The sequence below is a fragment of the Pelophylax lessonae genome, assembly GCF_965119305.1.
Source record: "Pelophylax lessonae genome assembly, chromosome: 12".
NCBI classification, from domain to species: Eukaryota; Metazoa; Chordata; class Amphibia; order Anura; family Ranidae; genus Pelophylax; species Pelophylax lessonae.
In genome coordinates, this window is record NC_138779.1 from 149,508,032 (window position 1) to 149,530,810 (window position 22,779).

At 45.3% G+C, this 22,779-nt stretch overlaps 1 protein-coding gene across 1 annotated transcript in view; it reads right to left on the reverse strand.

Moving 5' to 3' along the window:
• ZPR1 (ZPR1 zinc finger) overlaps window positions 1-22,779 on the reverse strand; it is a gene marked incomplete at its 3' end in the record, with an annotated part of 83,353 nt that overhangs the window by 18,064 nt on the left and 42,510 nt on the right. Inside the window, 3 exon segments of the mRNA XM_082273975.1 lie at window positions 8,701-8,790; window positions 19,637-19,707; window positions 21,731-21,797. Of these exon segments, the coding sequence (XP_082130101.1) occupies window positions 8,701-8,790; window positions 19,637-19,707; window positions 21,731-21,797 (228 nt within the window).

A 22,779-nucleotide genomic window follows, 5' to 3' on the forward strand; every position in this document is an offset into this window, starting at 1 on the left:
CTCCCTGATTAATGTCCTCCTTGCCCGGACCGTGAGTTTAGGTGGGCGGCCGTCTATTGGCAGGTTTGCTGTTGTGCCATGTTCTTTCCATTTGGTTATGATAGATTTGATGGTGCTCCTGGGGATCAAATATTTTGATATATATTTTTTTTTTTTTTTTTTTTTATAACCTAACCCTGACTTGTACTTAACATTGTCCGTTACTTGTTTGGAGAGTTCCTTGTCTTCATGGCAGTGTTTGGTTAGTGGTGCCTCTTTCTTAAGTGTTGCAGTTTCTGGGGCCTTTCAAAAAAGGTGTGTATATGTAATGACAGATCATGTGACACTTTGATTGCACAGTGGACATCATTTCACTAATTATGTGACTTCTGAAGGTAATTGGCTGGACCGGAGCTTTTTATGGGCTTCATAACAAAAGGGGATTAATACATTTGCACATGCCAATTTTCTGTTTTCCATTTCTAAAAAAAATTGTTTTATGTATATATTTTTTTCATTCCACTTTACCAACTTAGACTATTGTGTTCTGATCCATCAAATAAAATTCAGATTAACAAAACATTGAACTTGAGGTCAAGAGGGGTGAATACTTTTGCAAGGCACTGTATATAGCACAACAGTAAATTACCACAGGCTTTCACTACTAAAATACCGCAAGACTTTTATAAAATAAAATAACTTGTGGTAATTTTGTAGCTATTTTTGGTGAATGCTAAAAAACTTTTTGAAAAACGATATGCAGTATGTTACCGCATACTCGGATGTGGTAAGATACCACTTTGTGAATGGACCTTACTGAAAAGAACGCAAAAATTTAAAAAATGCTTTTGTTTAAAAAAATAAATTGCTACACTTGACCCTAACACTAACCCAGACCAAGATCAAATTTTGATCCAGCTACCTAGCTGACCATTAAGAACATCCGGAAACCACTGCAGAAAGAAGAGGGTGACACAGGACACAAAGGAGTTAATATTCATGATCACTTGGAATGTCCCAAAGCACTGAACATAAGGGGAGGGCAATATTCCCAAAACCTAAAAAACAGAAGATGAGGAACCTCACTACAACGCTGCCTTCAAGACCTTCTTACCAAAACTAGAATTTGCAGGGGACGTAAACATCTACCTGGTATAACTTTGTAAACATGTTTTATGAAGACCAGGTAGCACCAACATTCCTGGCATGGGCCTTAACTGGGAAAGGAAGAACATTGTGCTTTATATCATACGCCTGAGAAATGAGCTGAGGAATCTCACCTCAAAATCATGGATCAAAATGCAGCCCGACTCTTAGGGGGGGCCTTCAGACAGAACAAAGAATCAGACAGTTGAAACAAAGCCAAAGACTTTAGATAAACTCAGAAATCTAAAGAGGGAAGCCCCTTTCCCTACAATGCTCAGGATTAGGACAAAAAGATGGTAACATAATATCCCGATTCAGGTGGAAAGAAGCAGCCACCTAAGGGTGGAAAAGGAGGTCCAAGACCTTAACATCACCCTTATCCTGGTGAAGAACCAGGAAAGGTTCCTTGCAGAAAAGTGCAGCCAACTTCAAAACCCTGGAGCCGAGGTAATAGTAAATCAGGTCCTGCTCCAATAGCAGTGCAACTTCTTGTCTGATGGATAATGTATGCCATAGCCATGGCATTGTCCCACGGCACCCTGTTTGGAGACCCTGCAGAATATGAGAGTGAACAGAATCGCCTGAAGTTCCAGGATGTTGATTGGCAACTTCTGACAACCAGATACCCTGAACCAGAACACTTCTCCCCAGCCTGACAGACTAGCATCCACTGTCAAGAGCTTCCAGTTCATGAGTACAAAGGATTTCCCCTTTCAGAATTTACAGGCATATCCATAATTCCACCGGACCTGGTCTTTGGAGTCCGATGTATTGGCAAATCCAAAGGGTTCCTGATATTTGTCCTATACCAAACAGGATATTGAGATGCAGGGCTCTGGAGTGAAACTGGGCATAGGGGAGCACATCAAAAAGGCAGCTATCCTCAGGAAGGATGAGCTGGAACTGGAGAAAGTCCAGAGAAGGGCAACAAAAACAATTAGAGGAATGGAGGACATCAGTTATGAGGAAAGACTACAAGCACTGAACCTATTCTCTCTGGAGAAGAGACGATTGAGGGGGGATATGATATCAATGTACAAATACTGTACTGGCGACCCTAGCATAAGGAACAAACTTCAGAGAAAGGAGATACAATAAGACACGTGGCCACTCACTAAAACTTGAGGAAAGGCGGTTTAACCTTAAAGTGCGTAAGGGGTTCTTCACTGTAAGAGCGGTAAGGATGTGGAATTCTCTTCCACAAGCAGTCGTATCAGCGGGGAGCATTGATAGTTTCAAAAAACTATTGGATGGACACCTTAAAGACCACAACATACAGGGGTATACAATGTACGGTTAAAAGCAAACACACACACACATCATAGGTTGAACTGGATGGACTGATGTCTTTTCAACCTCACTATGTAACTATGTAGCTAACATTTTTCCCTAGCACCTTAATGCAAGCCAAAATTAGGAACTTTCCTACAACCTGAATGACTCCACCTGAGATTAAACAAACAAATTTCTCCTTCAATAGTAGTACCTTTGCTTGTGTTGTGTTGAGAACTAGGCCTAAATACTCCATACCTAGTGCTGGAACCACAGCCAACTTCTAAAAAGGTTCAGTACCCAGCCGACCCTCTCCAGATTGTCTGCTAGTTATTTAATGTTTGTTTGAGCCAATTGTCAGGACTGGAGGCAGAAAAAGCGCTGAGCAGCTGCTTTCAGAGTAGTGTGACCTGTATCCCACGCTGTGTAGGCTCAGAAGCTGCAATGGACATGTACCGTGAATATGGACTGTAAGAAAAACACAGACTAATGAGATGATTTCAATGTGCATGTTCTGCTGTCCCTTTTGCACTCCACCACCACAAGACACCGCGAGTGGAAGCTGCACAGAGATGTGTCCCAAAGAACAGGGAACACCATCCACAAACCAGAGGCACTTGTCAGTTCAGCAGTTCCAATCTTCACCCATCACAGTGGATGCACTCCGCAGGGCCTTCAGGGAGTCTGCTCCCTTGCAGGGTGATTGCTGCCCTCGAAATGTAACGCACCCTGCCAGCAAGTTCACCAGATACATTGTTACCAAGGAGATCGCTGCTAACATGTTTCAGGTAAAGTCTCTTTTGGGCTGTTGACTATAGGACTAATCCCGATAAAGCCCACCCCCTGCTCCATCAGCGGTATTGGGAACAGATCAGGATATATTGGAATCAAAGTCCACAAAGATCAGAGACACAGGGAGGCAGATCCATCACGTAAGGACACTAGTTAAAGACGAAAAGTGATTGTAAAGTCTGTTTTTTAAATAACAAACAGGTCATACTTGCCTGCCCTGTGCAGTTGGTTTTGCACAGAGCAGCCTGGAACCTCCTCTTCTTGGGTCCCTCCTCCTAGCCCCTCCCTCCTGTCATGTGGCTCCACAGCAAGCAGCTTGCTATGGGGGCACAGAAGCTGAGCTGCAGCTCCTTGTGTCCATTCAGATGTCAGCGTACCAAGACAGACACAGCCAGTATGGGGCCACCAGAATGACCTGCAGCCGTTCGACGCCAACCTGCGGAGGAACCTGGATAAGAGTTGAATCGAAGGGAAGGCATAAATCAGCCGATACTGGTGCCAAGGCACCACCAACGCAACCATGGCATCCGCCAGAGGATCACGGGTTCAGGCCACGAACCTTCCCACCTCTTTGTTGAGTTAGGACGCGAACAGATCCACGTCCGGAGTCCCCCACCGGGCACACAGGAGGTAAAACACCGGATGCAGGTACCATTCTCCCTGGTCCAGGGTCTGGCGACAGATAGTCCGCCTGCCAGTTCTCTCTCTCTCTGCCACTTCCTTGGCCGCCCGGGCACTCTTGGTGCCCCCTTGGCGAGTGAAGTAAGCCACTGCCGTGGCGTTGTCCGTCTGCACCCGAACAGGGCAACCCTGAAGCCAAGTTGACCAATGGAACAAGCAGAGCTTCATTGCTCGGAGCTCCAAAACGTTTATCGGTGAGGAGGCCTCCTCCGCCGACCAAGTCGCCTGGGCAAAAGGCACGCCCAGAACACCACCCCAGCCCGACAGGCTGGCATCCGTGGTGATCACCGTCCACAGCAGAGGCCAGAAGGACTTACCTTGTGCCAGAGTCTGTGACAGGAGCCACCACAAAAGATCATATATTGTGAAGTGGCTCCGAGAAATCCTCCTGTCCAACGACTGAGGCGTTCTGTCCCACCTGGCAAGAATCTCTGCCTGCAGAGTTCTCGTGTGAAATTAAACAAATGCGATTGATTCGAAAGCTGAAACCATCAAGGCCCAGGGACTGCATGCAGGCTCGTAGAGGAGAGATCGTTGTCCCAGAGGGACCTGATCTCCCCTGCAGGGTTCAGGGTTTGTCCTCCGGGAGAAAGACTTTCGCCTGAGCGGAGTCCAGGACCACCCCCAGGTACGGGAGGCGAACTGAAGGAATCAGAGCCGACTTCTGGAAGGGGACGGTCCACCCGAACTCCTTGAGCCCCTGAACCGTGATCGACAGATCTCTTGTCAAGGTGGCACACGCGCTCAACCATAACAGGAGGTCATCCAGATAACCGAGGACTGCAATCCCCTTTAAACGCAGTAAAGCCAGCACCGGAGCCAAAACGGTGAAGACCCTGGGAGCCGAAGCGAATCCGAAGGGCAACGCCACAAACTGATAATGCTCCTCTGCCACCGCGAAGCGGAGATGCCGCTGATGACCTTTCGGAGACAGGGATGTGCAGATACACATCCTTTAAGTCGATGGAGGCCAGAAATTCCCCTGGACTCAACAATGCCACCCCCGACCCGGATGGATTCCATCCGAAACTTCGGAACCCTCACAAAACGGTTCAGAGACTTAGGTTCAGATCGGACGCACTTTGTCCTCTTTTCTGGGCACCGTGAACAGAGTGGAGTAAAAACCGCAAACCTGTACCGTGAAGGGACTGGCACAATGACTCCTTGGGCAAGATGATCTTGAACCGCCCCCTTGAGATCTCTGAAACGATCGGGAATCAGATGGAGATTTGTTGGAAAGAACCTGTCTGCGGGGCGAGATCAAAACTCGATCTTGTACCCTGAACGAATCGGTTTGTGAACCCACCTGTCCTGAATTCGGAACAACCAGGGTTCCAGGAAACAAGGCAGACTTCTCCCACCCCTGAAACGGGTGAGGGCGTCCCTTCAGGAGGAAGCGGACTGGGCCGCCAAATCGGCCTTGGGCTTACCTGACCATGGCATCCTGTGACCACCTGAGGTCTTGAAGGATTTCCTGTCATCCTGTGCCCTGAAGGCACGAAAGGGCCCACGATGAGCCTTAAGGGCCCCGCCTAGCGCAGGGTGATTTTCCCTTAGAGGCTTGGGGCAAAAAAAAAAAAAAAAGTACTCTTGCCCCCCCGTAAGCCCCTTGATCAACTCATCCAGAGTGTCCCCAAAAGGACGACTACCCACATAAGGGATATCAGACACAGTCTTCTTGAAAACGTGGCCAGCCCACCAGCTCTTCAGCCAAATAATGCGGCGGATCGCAACCCTGAACGATTTTTCATGAATCCATGCTGATTACTACTAATAATACCGTTTTTATTACTAAAGTCTTGTATGTGGTCCCTTAACATCCCCTCCAAAATCTTGCAGACTACTGATGTTAGGCTGACCAGCCTATAGTTACCTGGGATAGATCTCTGCCCTTTTTTAAAATATTGGTACCACGTTTGCTTTTTTCCAATCAGCTGGCACCATACCCGTCTGTAGACGATCCTTAAAGATCAAGAATAATGGTCTGGCAATCACCTGGCTGAGCTCTTTAAGGACCCTCGGGTGCAAGCCATCCGATCCCGATGATTTATTTATGTTAAGTTTCTCTAGTTTAGTTCTAAGTCTATCCTCTGTTAGCCATGGTGGTAGTTCCTGAGGTGTATTATTTAGTTTGGCCTTACAAGCTGGGTTAGTGTAGCCCCCCGATTCTTTTGTGAAGACTGAAGAGAAGAAATTAAACACTTCCGCCTTTTCTCTGTCCTCTGTGGCCATTTCCTTTGTCGTCTTTTATGGGGCCAATGTGTTCGGGCCTCACTTTCTTACTGTTTATATACTTAAAGAATTGCCTTGATTTAGTCTTTACATTTCTTATTACACTCTTTGTAATGCTTGAATGCTGCCAATGACCCCTCAGTCTTGTATTTTCTGAAGGCCTTTTCTTTAGTATTAAAATGCATTTTTATGTTGGAGTTTAGCTCTTTTAAATGTATTTTCCTTTGGAATGCACTGACCAATCCCTTTGTTTAGTATGCTCTTGAAGTACTCCCATTTTTCCTCCGTGTTCTTTGTTCCCAGGGTTCTGTCCCATTTGATATTTTCTAGCAGAGAGCGCAGTTTTGGGAAATTGGCTCTTTTGAAATTCAGTGTCTATATATTACCCTTGTGTTTCCTATTTCTATGATTAATACTGAAACGAATTTACCTATGGTCACCGTTTCCTAAGTTGCCCCATATTTCTATATCAGTGATCAGGTCTGTATTGTTGGTAATTAGTAGGTCAAGTACCGCATTGTTTCTTGTCGGTGCGTTCACCATCTGACCCATAAAATTGTCCTGCAAAACATTTAGGAACTGCCGAGCCTTGGCTGAATGCGCGGTTCCTTCTGCCCAGTCTATATCTGGATAATTAAAGTCCCCCATTATAATGACATTTCCCATTCTTGCTGCCAATCCTATCTGTAAAAGGAGGTCCGCTTCCCCCTCCTCCCTCTGGTTGGGGGGGCCTATAGCATAAGCCCAATATTACCTTCCCTATAGTGCCTTCCCTTTTGTGAGGACTGGGACCCCTTAGGGGGGACTTCCGTGGCAACAGTCGCAAGAGCAGCAGATAATGAGGCCATGGAAGAGGATTCAGGAGTTCCTGAAGCACCAACCAGGTCTGTGGGGAATTTGCCATCATGGGACTCCATATTAGAAATAAAAAATTTCAAGGACGCTGGCCCTTTAAAACAGCGGTTCCCGCGGACACCAACCATAAACTGCACCACCTGTGGAGACCCTTCATAAACAGCAATAGCCACAAAAAGAAACAGTTTTTACAGGAAAATGCCAGAGAAAAAACAGTTAAAATCACCCCACAGTGTCTGTACACGCTGCTGCAGTGAAAATGAGAGAAAAAAAAAAGAGGAAGTGACCTCACGCACAGAGGTCTTTGCCCGCCCTGAGCCACATCAAATGGTGCCCGATGAAAGTCTATGGGAGGAAGCACAGGCAAAATGGCTGCCGCCCTTACTAGGCGGTTGCCCATACCAAAGATGGCGCCAGATCGGCGCCAAAACGATGAGCTAAAATGGCTGCTGCCCACAAAGAGGCCCAAACAGCCTGCCCTCACCCAAAATGGCAGCCACGCAAACAGCACCAAATAGAGCAAAAAATACATGCGATGGCCCCCACAGGGAACCCCAGAGAGCACCCCCACACCCCCATCATGGCAGTATGCACCCCAGAGCGCCCCCAGCAGGGGCAGGGAGGAAGGGGACTGTACCATACGGCCAGGATGGGGGGGGGATACCACAGAAGCCACCATGTACTGCCATGCCCTAAGAGTGGGCCCACAGAACACCCCCACAGATAATAGCCCCCTTTTAGGGACCCAAGGGTAGTAGCACTCACCAGTCCAGTGAACGCGGGCACCGCTCTGATGAGGAACACCTCCCACCCTGAGTAGGGGTGCCGTCAGCCAGGAAGGATGCTAGCAACTTACGGGCGTTCCGTAGTTGAGACATCCTGGCGAAGAAGGGACTCCGCAGGCTCGTCCCCATCTCAAGGGGCACTGTCGTTGCGAGGCCAGGGCGCACCAATGACCTGCGACGCTCGGTGGCAGGCTGGGACTCCATAAGGATCTATATTATCCAGTGCGAGGCCCAGCTCTGCTGTCGCTTGTAGACCACCAGGAATTCCCTAACTAGCGATAGTGAGTGAAATAAAAAAGCAATTTTCAAAAGCTATTTTCAAAGAAAAAAACAAACACTTTAAGAAAAAAAATATAAAGAAACTGAGAGACACTAGGTCCCAGCAGGGAAGACCTAGCCTACTCCTAATGCTAGGCAGCATAAAACTGAAGAGCAGCTCCTAGTGGCTGATGGGTAATAGCTGAGAACAGCCCCCTAGAGGTGTGTTATGTGTAAAAGCTTTTGTTTGTTAACCTTGTCACTGCCTAGCCTGCTCCTGCAGAGAGGCGCATTATCCGCTCGTGAAGGCTAACTGAACAGGCGGCGACTGTCAGAGGACGTAAGAAATATATATTTTTAGCATGCAGCTCAAAAGTTTAACACTTAGGGCCGGGTCACACCATGCCCAGACATGAATCGCAAAAGATTGTGATGGGCTAAAAGTGCACAACACCAAAAGTAGTGCATGCACTACTTTTTAAAATGCACTGTAACCGGATAACATGGTATAAAGGTACCAAGCGATCCAATGTGGGCAGACGCACTGTTTGCGACCTCCGTTTGGGGTTTTAACTTTCTATCGACACCCGCTGCAGATTGGAAATGGAGTAACTTTTGCATGCGGTCAGAATCGCGCAGGAATGTATAGCGCATGGCGTGAACGGCCCTTATACTACTTTACCTATATGATCAAACATACCTTTAAGACATCCCTGGTAAGGTCAGATGGGTCAGTGATATAAAGGGTAATTTTTGTGCCAAGAGATTCAATAGCACCTCCTGATTTGACCTGAAAAAGAAGAATCAAAATAATTTACTTACTTAAGCCTTTCTGCCCAAAGATTTAAATACATTGGAGCTAATAACATTTGTCAGGTTTTTACTGGTGTAGAGCTTTTTAACCCTCTAGAGCAGTTTTTGCACACAAAAATAAAAAATTGTAGGCCTGAAGACTTTTATTAAACTCTCCAATATCTTCCCGACTATAGAAGTTAAACTAACAGGTCTATAGTTACTTGGCAAAGACTTTGATCCCTTTTTAAATAGAGGCACCACATTGGCCCTACGCCATTCCAGTGGTACTATTCCAGTCCTTAACGAGTCCCTAATAATTTAGAAACAAAGGCTTAGAAATTACAGCGCTCAATTCTTTAAGGATGCATGGGTGGATGCCATCTGGTCCAGGTGCTTTATCCACCCTTATTCTGTCTAGATATTTCTGGACCATATCACTTTTGAGCCATTGTGGATCATTTGGGGCTGTGTCAATACCGTCCTCATTATGGTCATGAGCTACCCCATGCTCCTTTGTATATACAGAGCTGAAGAAAGTATTTAATAAGTTTGCCTTCTCTTTGTCCCCAGTCACCCACTCCTGATTATTTTGTAAAGGGCCTACATGCTCAGACCTAAACTTTTTACTGTTAATATATTTGAAGAATTTTTTGGGGTTTGTCCTATCTTTTGCAATCTGTCGTTCATTTTGAATTTTTGGATCCCCGATTTCCTTTTTACATATTCTGTTATATTCTTTGTAATGAAATAAAAAATGATAGCGTTCCCTCATTTTTATATTTTTTTAAAAAGCTCTTTTCTTTTTATCGATAACTTTTTTAAATTTTGCCGTGAGCCACATAGGTTTTTAGCCTTTTAAACCTATTACCCATGGGAATATACTTTGCAGTGAGTTTGCATAAAGTCTTTTTGAAAAATTCCCATTTCTGTTCTGTGCTCATCGATGCCAATATTCCTTCCCAGTCTAAATCCTGGAGAGCAGCCCTCATCCTTGGAAAATTTGCTCTCTTAAAGTTAAGTGTTTTTGTATTTCCTGTATGCGTTTTTTGCTTACAGCTAACCTTAAATGAAATCATGTTATGGTCACTGCTACCCAGATGTTCTTTTATATAAACATTGTTAATAAGCTCTGCATGGTTTGAGATTACCAGGTCCAACAGAGCATCATTTCTAGTGGGGGCTTCAATAAACTGCACCATAAAATTGTCTTGTAATAGGTTTATAAATCTTTGCCCTTTAACTGTTCCAGCAGTGCCATTAGTCCATTCAATGTCTGGGTAGTTAAAATCCCCCATTATTAACACTGTCCCAGCCCTTGCAGCCCTTTTTATATCTGTGCCAGGAGCTGAGTCTCCATCTCCTCAATACTGGGATCAGCTTTTTGTGATCAGCTTTTTGTTTTAACATGTGTATTTAAAAAAATATTTTGTATTTTTTATATACAATTACCAGGTATTCATTGTTGGTCTACTTTGCCATATATTCTATATTTTGAAGGCCCTTAAAGTCCCGTTCATAGGCATTTTCTGTCTTTGTCCAAAAATAATTTTTGGGATGTTGGCCTATATTTGATTCATCATATTTTTTTGTGTTTATTCCCAAGATCTCCCCCTTTTCTTTCTTGCTTTGATGGTACACAAGGCCAATTTCTGATCAACCCCTAGTTGAAGGAAGGTTAGGATCCGATCCACCGAGAAGGAGCGAGGATGAACTCCAAGAGACTCACACCACGCAATGTACATCTTCCACAGACTAGGGTAGATCTTCCTAGAGGCAGATTTCCTAGCTTTTAACAGCGCAGGAATCACAGATTCAAACAAACCTCCATCCTTCAGCACCTGGCATTCAACAGCAAAGCCGTTAAAGCCAGCGACTGCAAAGCAGGATGGAAGATTGGTCCTTGGGACAGCAGATCCTCCGACAGGAAGCATCGGCAACCAGCCATACCAGATTGACATACCAAGACCAGTGAAGCCAGTCTTGAGCCGATAGAATGACCAGAATCCTTTCTGCCTGAGTCCTGCACAGGAGTCATGGCAGAAGTTTGAGAGGGCTGGAACTAAATCAGTCAGCCCACCTTAGAATGCCGGCTACATATCAAGCCGCCAGGACACCTTGTGCCCCCTTGGTGGTTGACAGACCATGGCCGTAGCATTGTCCGAAAGAATTCTTACCGGACACCCCTAAAGACGATTGTCCAATGAGACAAGTCTGATCAGAGTTCTAGTAGGCTAATCGGCAGTCTGGAGTCCAGACCCCCTGAGTACGTGTGTGCTGGGGACAGTTCCCCACCGGGACAGGCTGGCATCCGTGGAGACAACCGTCCAGTACAGGGGGAGAAGTATTTTCCCTGTCAAAGTGCCGGAGAGTGAAGCCACCGCTAGAGACCGTGGATCCTTGACCCATTTCACCAGAATCTCCATAGCAGAGATCTTGTATGGAACTGTGCAAACAGACCGCCTCGAGGGTGGACACCATCACGCCCAGCAAGCCCGGAAGGATTATCGTCTGCTTAACAGAAACTGAATTGCCTCCTGAAATGTCTGGAGTCCTCACTATCTGAGCACTCAGGGTGCGTGGATGCAGACCCAGTGGGGGCAAGGGGACGCTGGCCAAGGGTCGACAAATGGACCACCTGTTGGACCATGCATAAAAAAAAAAAAAAAAAAAAACACACGGGGGGTGGGGGGGTCTCCCTCCAAAGGACATAGTAGGACATGGCCAAGGGGGGCGCCTGCCGTGATGCGGAGGCAGGGTACCCACCCACCCACAGTGCCACCCGGTCCAAGGGAGGCGCCAAGCTGACCATATGGCTAAGCAGCACGGATCCTCAGCTCGGCAGAAGGCCAAAAGGAAGAGTGGGGGCTTCAGTTACACGCACTGGGCCCACCCACAATGGCGCCGCACAACTCGGCCGCAGCCTAAATTTTTGAGGGTGCCCAGCCACCAGAACACGAGCCCCAGAGGAGCTGACCACCCAGGGGCAGCAGATCCCCAAACGGGAGGCAGTGGCTTCAGCCACACTCACAGGGGCCGCCTCACGTAGTTTCCGAGTAGTAGGCCTGCAAAGCTGCGGCCGGATCCGGCTGCATGAGCCTGGCGGATGCTAAACTATCTGCTCCCCCAGCCCAACAACCGCCACAGGGAGCCCAGAGGACATCCCTGCCTTAGTCACCAACCCCCAGGATGGCAGGGAACCCTGCTCAGCCCCCAGTTACGCACCAGGAAAACCTGGTCAGCAGCTCGGTCAGTAGCAACTCCAACCAGCCGCCCTTAAGAGCACGTGGCAACAGCCAGCTCATAACCTCACCCAGGGAGAAGGGGTTGGGGGGGGGGGGGGCTGAAAGGCCCAAAGTGACCAAAAATTTAGAGGGGCTTGGGGGGGGGGGGGGGCAGCTGCTTACCATAAATCACTTCTGCAGTTGGTTGTTGTTGGCCGACAAAATTCGTGTGCAGTCTACAGCACATTTCAACCAACACAACAACACTGGACAAAAGACGGCCGATCGGTCGGCCAACAATCGGTGCGTGTGTACGAGGCTTAAGGATCTATATTATCCAGTTCGCCGCCCAGTTCGGCACTTGATTGTAGTGCTCACATTAAAAAAAATAATATTAAAAAGGGAGGAAAAAAAATTCCATTTACAATGATAAAATTGCCAGGACCAGAGATCCCAGCAAGGATTTAGGTCCTTACTCCTGACTAGGCAAAAAAAAAAAAAACTGAGCGCTTATAGCGGAGAGTGGCTTTATACCCCCTGGGACTGCCCTTAGACATAGTCCAGCTTTTTCCTGCCTAGTGTCCTGTAGGGGGCACTATAACCCAATGGTTAAGAAGAATCAGGAGCTGTGTCCTGATAACTTTAGTACCCCATTATTTCATAGACAATGCTTTAAGAGCCTTACAGGTCATCCGTTTAGGGGTTTACCATTGATGATAAACCTAAAATGATTGCTCCAAGTCTGGCAAGTGCAACGAAACGTTACATGTGTAGTTCAACATGTTTTCGTATGTAGGAGCCCCCAATGCTTGTGTTTTTATATGTATGAATGCAAATTTTTTTGGTAATGGGGGGATGGGGGTGGAGAGACACTTTTTTTTCCTCTTTCAAATAAGTCTATTGCTATCACACCAGTAGCCCCTCATGCAATAGCATTTTTATTGTGACAGGTTCTACTTAACCCCTTAAAGTGGTTGTAAACCCACTTTGATTACTTTTACCCATAGGTAAGCCTAAAATAAGGCTTACCTATAGGTGCTGTAAATACCTCCTAAACTTGTACCGTTTAGGAGATATTTACATTGCATGCAGCCGATGACGTCATCAGCGCATGCGCTCTGAAGAAATGGCAGCCCGTGACGTTTCTTCAGAGCCCTGTGCCGTGACTGGCGTCACGCGGCTCCGGCCAGTAATACAGCCGGAGTCCGCAGACCCGAAAGGAAGACAGGTGAAGATGGATGCAGCCGGCAGCAGGGACAACACAGGCTTAGAGGTAAGTGTCACATAATGTGCTAGTATGCGATGCATACTAGCACATTATGCATTTATTTTGCAGGGGAAAAAAAAGAAAAAAAAATTGAGTTTACGTCCTCTTTAAGGACCAGACCTATTTCTGACAAGTTCAAAATCAGAATTTTTTGCTAGAAAATTTACTTAGAAACCCCACATTTTTTTAGCAGATACCCTAGAGCAGTGGTTCTTAACCTGGGTTCGATCGAACCCCAGGGGTTCGGTGAGTCAGTCTCAGGGGTTCGGCGGGGGGCAACAGGGAAATGGCTCCTCCCGAGAAAATATTACTGATTGTGAGGCCAACCCCCCCCCCCCCCCCCCGGGAAATCAGAGCTGCGGTCGGGACGACTCACAGCCATTACACATAGACACTATCTCCTGCAGGCTGCTTGCTGCTTGCGTGGGCGGGATGGGGATGTACCTGACCACGGAGATTGCGCCCGCCTGGAAGAGGGAAGTGTGAGCAGCTGAGCAGAGGGAGCCGAGTGAATGTTCCTGGAGGTAGGCTCAGCTAGCTGTACATGGTGGATTAGTTTGCAAGCACCTCTATGCTAAGTCTCCTGAGTTACTGCAGCTTAGCATAGAGGTGCTGTTAGCTGACAAATGGAAATGAATGTCCTTTTCATTTAGCTCAATAAGCATTGTGAATGCCCCCTGGCGTGTGCCCTCCTGAAACCCCATGGTATGCCCTCCCAACACCTCCCCCCAGTGTGTGTCCTCCTGACACCCCATGGTATGCCCTCCCAACCCCCCCCCCAGTGTGTGCCCCCCTGACACCCCATGGTATGTCCTCCCAACCCCCCCCCCAGTATGTTCCCTCTTGACACCCCATGGTATGTCCTCCCAACCCCCCCCAGTGTGTGCCCTCCTGATACCCCATGGTATGCCCTCCCAACACCTCCCCCCAGTGTGTGCCCTCCTGACACCCCATGGTATGCCCTCCCAACCCCACCCCAGTGTGCCCTCCTGAAACCCCAAGGTATGCCCTCCCACCCCCCCCCCAGTGTGTGCCCTCCCACACCCCCCCCAGTGTGCCCTCCTGATACCCCATAGTATGCCTTCCCAACCCCCCCCCCCAGTGTGTGCCCTTCTGGCTCCCCCAGTGTGTGCCCTCCCAACCACTGATGTGTGCCCTCCTGACACCCAGTGTGTGGCCTCCTGACTCTCCACTGGTGTGTGCCCTCCTGACCCTCCCCCGGTGTGTGCCCTCCCAGCCCCTTGGTGTGTGGCTTTACTGATCCCTGTACACTGTCCTATCCTCTGTCCTGTAAACTCCTGTCCTCTGCCCTATTCTCTGTACACCGTCCTACAGCCTACTGACCACTCTATCCTTCCCTACAATCAACTGACCCGTATACACTGCCCTACATGCTACTGGCCTCTGTACACTGCCCTACATCCTACTGACCTTTCTACACCACCCTAAAAACTACTGACCCCTATACACTGCCCTACAAACTGAGCACTGTACGCTACCCTACAAACTACTCACTACTGCACGCTGCCCTACAGCCTACTGACCTCTGTACGCTGCCCTACAGCCTACTGACCTCTGTACGCTGCCCTACAGCCTACTGACCTCTGTACGCTGCCCTACAGCCTACTGACCTCTGTACGCTGCCCTACAGCCTACTGACCTCTGTACGCTGCCCTACAGCCTACTGACCTCTGTACGCTGCCCTACAGCCTACTGACCTCTGTACGCTGCCCTACAGCCTACTGACCTCTGTACGCTGCCCTACATACTACTGACCTCTGTACATTTTACTTTGTATGATACGTTTAATTCAGTTTTGTAAACAACACCTTATTTTCTGGCTGTGCCCCTCTCGAGACTAGACTCATAAAATCATATTTTATTTTTCCAATTAACCTCCCTGGCGGTATGATTATGTCTGGAATTACATACCAAAAGCGGTACAATTCTTTTCATGGAAATTTGGCGTTATGTATTATAGGCCTACAATTCTTAGTAATTACTGACTTAAACCTGACCAAAACAAGACTCTAGTAGACATCCCAGATGTGATAAATTTGAAACACAAACGCATGAATTATAATCAAATCAATAATATTATTTTATTATTTAATATATAATATATATAATAAAATTATATTATTGATTAGATTATAATTCATGCATTATATATTATATACAGATATGTGTGTGTGTATATATATATATATATATATATATATATATATATATATATATATATATATATATATATATATATATATATATATATACACACACATATATATATATAATATATAACGCATGAATTATAATTGAATCAATAATATAATTTTATATATATATATATATATATATATATATATATATGTGTGTGTGTGTGTGTGCATATTATATATATATATATATATATATATATATATATATATATATATATATATATATATATATATATATATATATGCATGCATGCATGCATATATATATATATATATATATATATATATATATATATATATATATATATATATATATATATATATATATATATATATATATATATGCATATATATATATATAATATAATATAAAGTGTGTTTTGTGTAACGTTTTTTTTTTTTTTTTTGAATTTCCCTCCCTAGTTCCGCTCCCATGCAGCATTGCTGCTGCAGGGAACGGAACTAGGAAGTGATCGTACCGACGGAGGGACGGAGGAGCGGCGGGACTCTCGGCTGGCGGTCGCAGCAATGAGAGATCATCGCTGGATCGCCAGGATAAGGTAAGAGAAGCTCCGCTGCGCTCTCTGCAATCCACCCCGAGCGTGACTCGGGGTTACCGTTCCTGCAATGAAAAATCAACCCCGAGTCACGCTCGGGATTACCGCTAAGGCGGTTAAGAAGGGTTCGGTGAATGTGCATACGAAGCTGGTGGGGTTCAGTACCTCCAACAAGGTTAAGAACCACTGCCCTAGAGAATATAAAGGAGATAGTTTCAATATTTCATGTGACACCGTATTTGCGTAATACATTACGCCGAGTAAATTGATGCCCAACATGTCATGCTTTAAAACTGTGCACGCTCGTGGAATGGCGACAAACTTTGGTACTTAAAAATCTCCATAGGTGACACTTTAAAATTTTTTTATAGGTTACCAGTTTAGAGTTACAGAGAAGGTCTAGTGTGAGAATTATTGCTCTCGCTCCAACGATCACGGCAATATCTCACATGTGTGGTTTGAACACAGTTTATGTGGGCGTGACTTGCATATGCGTTCGCTTCTGCGCGCGAGCTCGGAGGGACAGGGCGCTTTAAATTTTTTTTTTCTTCATTTTACTTAAATTTTTTATTTTTTCACTGTCCCCTTAAATAAAAAAAAAAAATTTGAACACTTTTATTGCTATTACAAGGAATGTAAACATCCCTTGTAACAGAAATAAGCAGGATAGGGCCTCTTTAACCACTTGCCGACCAGCCGCCATCAATATACAGCAGCAGGTTCCCACGAAATCGCAGGGAAGCTGATTCACAGGGCCGCGATTGTCGCCGGGCACCCGCAATCGCTCCCCGTGGAGAGAAAAATGGAGGTCTGCTGTTGTAAACACAGCAGTCCGTTCTCTCGGGAATCAATGCAGAGCTCCTGTGTTCCTCCTATTTAGGAACACAGACCTCAATGTTGATTCCATAAGCCCATCCTTCACAGTTAGAAAACACCCCCTAGGCTCACATTTAATCCTTTGATCTCCCCAGGAAAAAAAAAAAAAAAACGCTGATCGCCACCATACTAGTAAAAAAAAAAAATAAAAATGACAAATCTTTCCCCTAGTTTGTAGAGGTAATGACTTTTGCGCAAACCAATCAAAATACGGTTATTGGGATTTTTACCAAAAATATGTAGCGGAATAAAAATTGTCCTAAAATTATGAAAAAGATAGATTTTTAAATGTTTTTTTTTTTTGGGAATGTTATGAAGCAGAAAGTGAAAAATATATTTTTTATTCCAGAATGGTTGCTCTTTTTTGTTTATAGCCTAAAAACTAAAAATCGCATAGGTGATCAAATACCACCAAAAGAAAGCTCTATTTGTGGGGAAAAAAAGATCATCAATTTTATTTGGGTACATCGCCGCACGAACGCGCAATTTTCAGTTAAATTAACACCGTGCCAAAGTCGCAGAAAATGGCCTGGTCATTAAGGGGGAAATCTTCCGGTCCAGGAGGTGGTTAATGTGAGATCTGGGGCCTCAGATATATTAATAAAAAAAAAAAAAAAAAGCCCCTTTAAGGCCGGAGGGAGGAAGGGACGTTTGACGTCGCTCCGGTCCTCTAACGCAGTGGTTCCCAACTCCGGTCCTCAGGACCCACCAACAGGCCAGGTTTGCAAGATAACTAAATTACATCACAGGTGATCTAATTTGCTGCTCAGTGATTGCAGTATTCTAGTCTGCATCCCCCAAGGTAATACTTAAAATCTGGCCTGTTAGTGGGTCCCGAGGACCGGAATTGAGAACCACTGCTCTAACGGCATAGAGTTAAGTGGGGGCCATCATGCCCTCACTTGACTTCCTGCCCATCCACACAGGGGAATCGGATCGTTTTTCCTGCTATCGACTGCTCCAGGAAGCAGGGAAAACTACCATAAAAGTCATCCCGTAGCAAATCCGCCTCTGGGACCACTTTTATGTTAAAGCGGACCGCCTGCTGTGTAAAAATATACCAAGGTTATGGCAGCTATCTGACATTTAACGTCAAAGTAGGGATGTAAATACACGGTGGCCGGTACGGTAGTGGTTAAGGAGACATCAGGGGCCTCTCAGACCTCTGATGTCTCCCCTGCATTTCACTAACAGAGTGCAGAGCCTGGCATACACGGTGGTGCTGGAGGTAGGTGAGGGGGGGGGGGGGGTTGGAGTCTAACACAGTTGGTCAGAATGAAATGCATTCCTGGGTGCTGTAGCAGCCAGGAGAGAGTATGTGTAAACCCTTCCCCACTGCTGCCAACATGATATAATTTAGTGGCAGTGAACAGGGTTAAATACAATTTAATCAAGCAGCTACAATGGTACATAATCACTATTCATATCCTGTTTTACAAAAGCTATGCAATTGCATGCATTAAAAAGGGAATTCACTCCAGAGAAACCAATAATTCTCCCACTCTACAAGACTCTGGTCCGGCCACATCTGGAGTATGCTGTCCAGTTCAGGGCACCAGTCCTCAGGATGGATGTGCTGGAACTGGAGAGAGTCCAGAGAAGGGCAACAAAGCTAATAAAATAAACTGGAGGATCTCAGCTATGAGAAAAGACTACAAGCATTGAACCTATTCTCTCTGGAGAGGGGATATGATAGCGTTGTACAAATACCGTACTGGTGACCCTACTAAAAAGAATAAAAAAAAAAAAAAAAAAAAAAAAAAAAAGATACGCGGCCATTCACTGAAATTGGAAGAAAAGCTGTTTAACCTTAAAGCGGAGTTCCACCCTAAAAATGAACTTTACAGCATCAGTTACAGTAAAAATCCTGAAAAAGAATTGGATAATATTTTTTTTGTTTCACTTACCTTGTTTTTAATGAAAATGAACTTACCTTCCTTCCTCTTCCTCCTTATGCGGCCGCGGCCCCCGGCGTCACTTCCTCCTTTGCATGGTGTCCTGGGAGATGAGCATCATCAATCCCAGGATGCAATGGGAATGGCTGGCAGCTACTGTGATTGCCGATCGCAATCTACAGCGCATGAGCGAGATTGCGATCGGCATTCTGGGTAGCCAGAAACCAGGAAGAGGGACACAGCGGCTTCAGATGCCCACACTGGAGATGGCCGCGCTCTGCAATCAATTTTAAAGGTAAGAATTTATCTTTATTCAATTACTGTACTGTGGGGTTAGTGTTCGTGTAATTGGCGATTGCTTAGGATTAGGTGGGTATTTTTATCTAAAAAAAGTTTTTGTGGTTGGAACTCCACTTTAAAAATTGCACAGAGGGTTATTTACTGTCAAGAGTGGTGAGGATGTGGAATTCTCTTCCACAAGCAGTGGTATCAGCAGGGAGCGTTGATAGTTAAAAAAAAAAAAAAAAAAAAAAAAAAAAAAAAACAAAAACATAAGATGGGCACCTCAACGATTACAACATACAGGTGTATACAATGTACTATTGACAAACACAAGCACACACACACCACAGGTTTAACTGAATGGACTGGTGTCTTTTCAACCTTACCAACTACGTAACTATAGGTGACAGAACAAAGTTGATTGGCTGCTAGCAGTGATCTAAATACACACTGTGTCCTAAATGACCAGACAAAATTGACCAGGTCTAGAGATTTCAAAAATAAGATAAATGCAAATAGCTTACCTCGTTTGTTCGATGGCCACAAGCCTCACAGTTTGTGGCCATGATAATAACTTCCTTGAAATGAGGAATTTCTAACATTCTGTCAAGGGGAATAAAAATAGATATATACAGTACAAAACACTTTAAAAGCGTTCCGCCCCCACCCCGCTCCAAGAATTAATTAAATTAAATTGTAGCTGCTGACTTAACATTAGGACACTTACTTGTCCTGGAATCTAGCAATGTCGGCACCCGATGTTTCCATCGGCTGTCAGGTAGGGATCGACCAATTATCGGCAAGGCCATATATATCGAGGGCCGATATTGACTTTTGCGGATATATCTGTATCAGCCCCGGAATTGGCCGATATTGCCGAAATTCCAAATATTGCTCATGTAAGGGTAAAATGATGTAACATAGCATAATTCAGTTTACAAATGTTATTGAATATGCCACTCACATATGTACAAATTAAAGATATAAGCAATTCCACATTAGCAGATCTGCTGGCAGATCAGTATCTCTCACCCACTTGCCGTAAGTGACACCCAGGTGATACCGCTCCGTCCGGCATACGATCTCGGAGGTCACGCCGGGGCGTGACCACGCACGTGACCTCCGATATCGTATGCTGTACCGAGCGGCATCACCCGGGTGTCACTTACGGCAAGTGGGTGAGAGACGGATTGTTATCGGGTGGGAGATGGAGCGGGTGAGAGACAGAGCAGTATTGAGTGGATGCCAAACGGAGCAGTATCACCCGGGTGACATCATTTTACCCTTACATGAGCATCACCACCTAATGGTTTGATGAGGAGAAGACTAGTCTTGGACCCTGGACATATGTACAAATATCGGCCGATACTGATATGCAATGGCCAAAATAATAGGTATCGGCAGAGAAAAACGGATATCGGTCGATCCCTACTGTTTGGTGCTGCTGCCGCCATTGCTGGTAAGGGAACCCGGCAGTGAAGCCTTGCAAGTTCACGGCCGGGTCCTTATTGCGCATGCACGAAGTGCACTGCACTCGGTAATTTGCCTGGAAGCAGAGGGAGGAGGGAGAGGGTCAAATCTCTGACGTACCTCGCCGCAGCGAGGTCCGACAGAAATGGGGACAGGGTACCTGTCAAAAACAAGTACCTGCTCCCCCCTGAAAGGTGCCAAACGTGGCACCGGAGGTGGGGAGGAGACAGATTAAGTGGTAGTTCCACTTTTGAGTGGAACTCCGCTTTAAGTGAAATGCAGCTCCCCCCCCCCTCCCCATTTCATATTACTACTAGCTAGCTTATGTGCAACAACTGGACACAACTAGCAGCAGCTGCTTGCAACAAACAATGAGGGTCTTTTATCTTTAAGGAAAAAAAAAGGCTTCTGCTTTGTTGCCATGGCAACTGTCCCACTTTTCTCCAGTTTTTCTTCCTTCTATGTTTATAGCCCTATTTGACTTGTGCCCCAGACCCCCCCTACACAGGTACAATATCTGTCCTTTAATGGAGAAGTATAGCCACAGCTTTTCTACTTTTTGTACTTCTATGGATCACAGGAGTGCAGTTCGTTATACACTCCTGTGACCCATTTTCAGCCGGCAACAGACTAAATTCCACCTGACATCCGAGCCAGTTCAGGCTTTGAAAGTATCCTGACCATATGGTCAGGCTCCAGCCAGATGCCTGACCAGCAGCTGATTCAGCATCTCAGCAAGGCACTGAGAGCCTGAGCCAGCCGCTCCAACCCCTTCTAGAGCCTGACATTACAGTGAGCACTGGAGGAGCAGAGCAGAGAGCTGCCGACTGACAGTAACCATCTCTCTGCAGACTGAAGGACCTAGAACAGAGCAAATCAGCAGTGTTTGAATGCTCAGATCAGTCCTAGAGCCAGCAGGGGACCAATGCAGCATCCACTTAGAGTATATGTTTTTTTTTTTTAGCTAAACCCAAAAAAAAAAAAAAAAAAAAAAAAAAAAAAAAAAAAAAAAAAAAAAAAAAAGACAGAAATATCACACCTAAAGGCTAAGTAAATATGATGGTCAATACTTTTGGTGGGCTCTTGCAGCAAGGTCAGAGCATAAAGAAAAAAAACTTTGCAGAAACATGAATTGCTTTAAAGGATACGCACTAACTTCATGTTGGTGGCTGCAGGAGCATTACATTCAGGGCAATTGGTTTGGAACTGAAGAACCTGTAACAAAGCAAGATATCTGTGATCTATGGTGGCATTACTGTCTATAATGTAGAAAGCAGCCACAATATTATAAATAGAAAAGAAAAAAAATGTCATATTTTGGATAGAGTAAGGAAGGTTTAAAACCGCAGTCAGGTTTTTTTTATCTCCATGAGTCTCATTGGGGAGATTTCCCTTGGCTTCTTGTCCCATAACCAAAACAGGAAGCAAGAGGAAATCCCTCCAAAGTGAGGGGATCCCTCGCTGTCACCAAAACTAGTATCCCCGTTGGAAGATTTTCTATCGCTTTCAAAAAGTGTGTGGAGACAACAAATTGGGATTTACTTTTTTTTTTTTTTTTTTTTTTTTTAAATTTACTTTCGATTTTGATAATGGTATAAACATGACAAAGAGGGGTGACTGTCCCTGGGCACAGACCGCAATAAAAAAAAAAAAAAAACAGAGGCTGATAAATTCACAAAGAGATTTCTTTGTTCTACAGAAGTTATGTAGTGCGGTCATATGGAGCTCAAAGGAGGGAGCAGGTGCCTAACAAATGTAAGTACATAAAGCACACATTAAGATATGATGCATAGAAGACTGTCTGTTGAGCTGGGTTTTTCTGCATACCGCTGCTCATGTATGGTGTGAAGAGGGCACATAAAAATCAAGAGAAAAAAACTTGTTTTCTAAGCATTCTGTTCAAAACATAAATGTGCGGTGGTGTGCAAAAAAAAAAAAAAAAAAAAAACATGACGGAAGTTATTTAAGTTTGAAGAAACCAAATTTGTAAGTAAAGCACACAAGCATGGTACAAAACATACAGTAGAGAAGACAGGTGAAGGAGGTTAGAATTCAGCTAGATTACAAATCAGAGTAGCTATACATTGCATAATTTCTGTTTATAATATATCAGAAATACAGAAGTTGTGCCCATGACTCAGATTGTTTGGTCCCGGAGGATGTATTAAAATGTTATCAGGCTGAATTCTATAGGAGA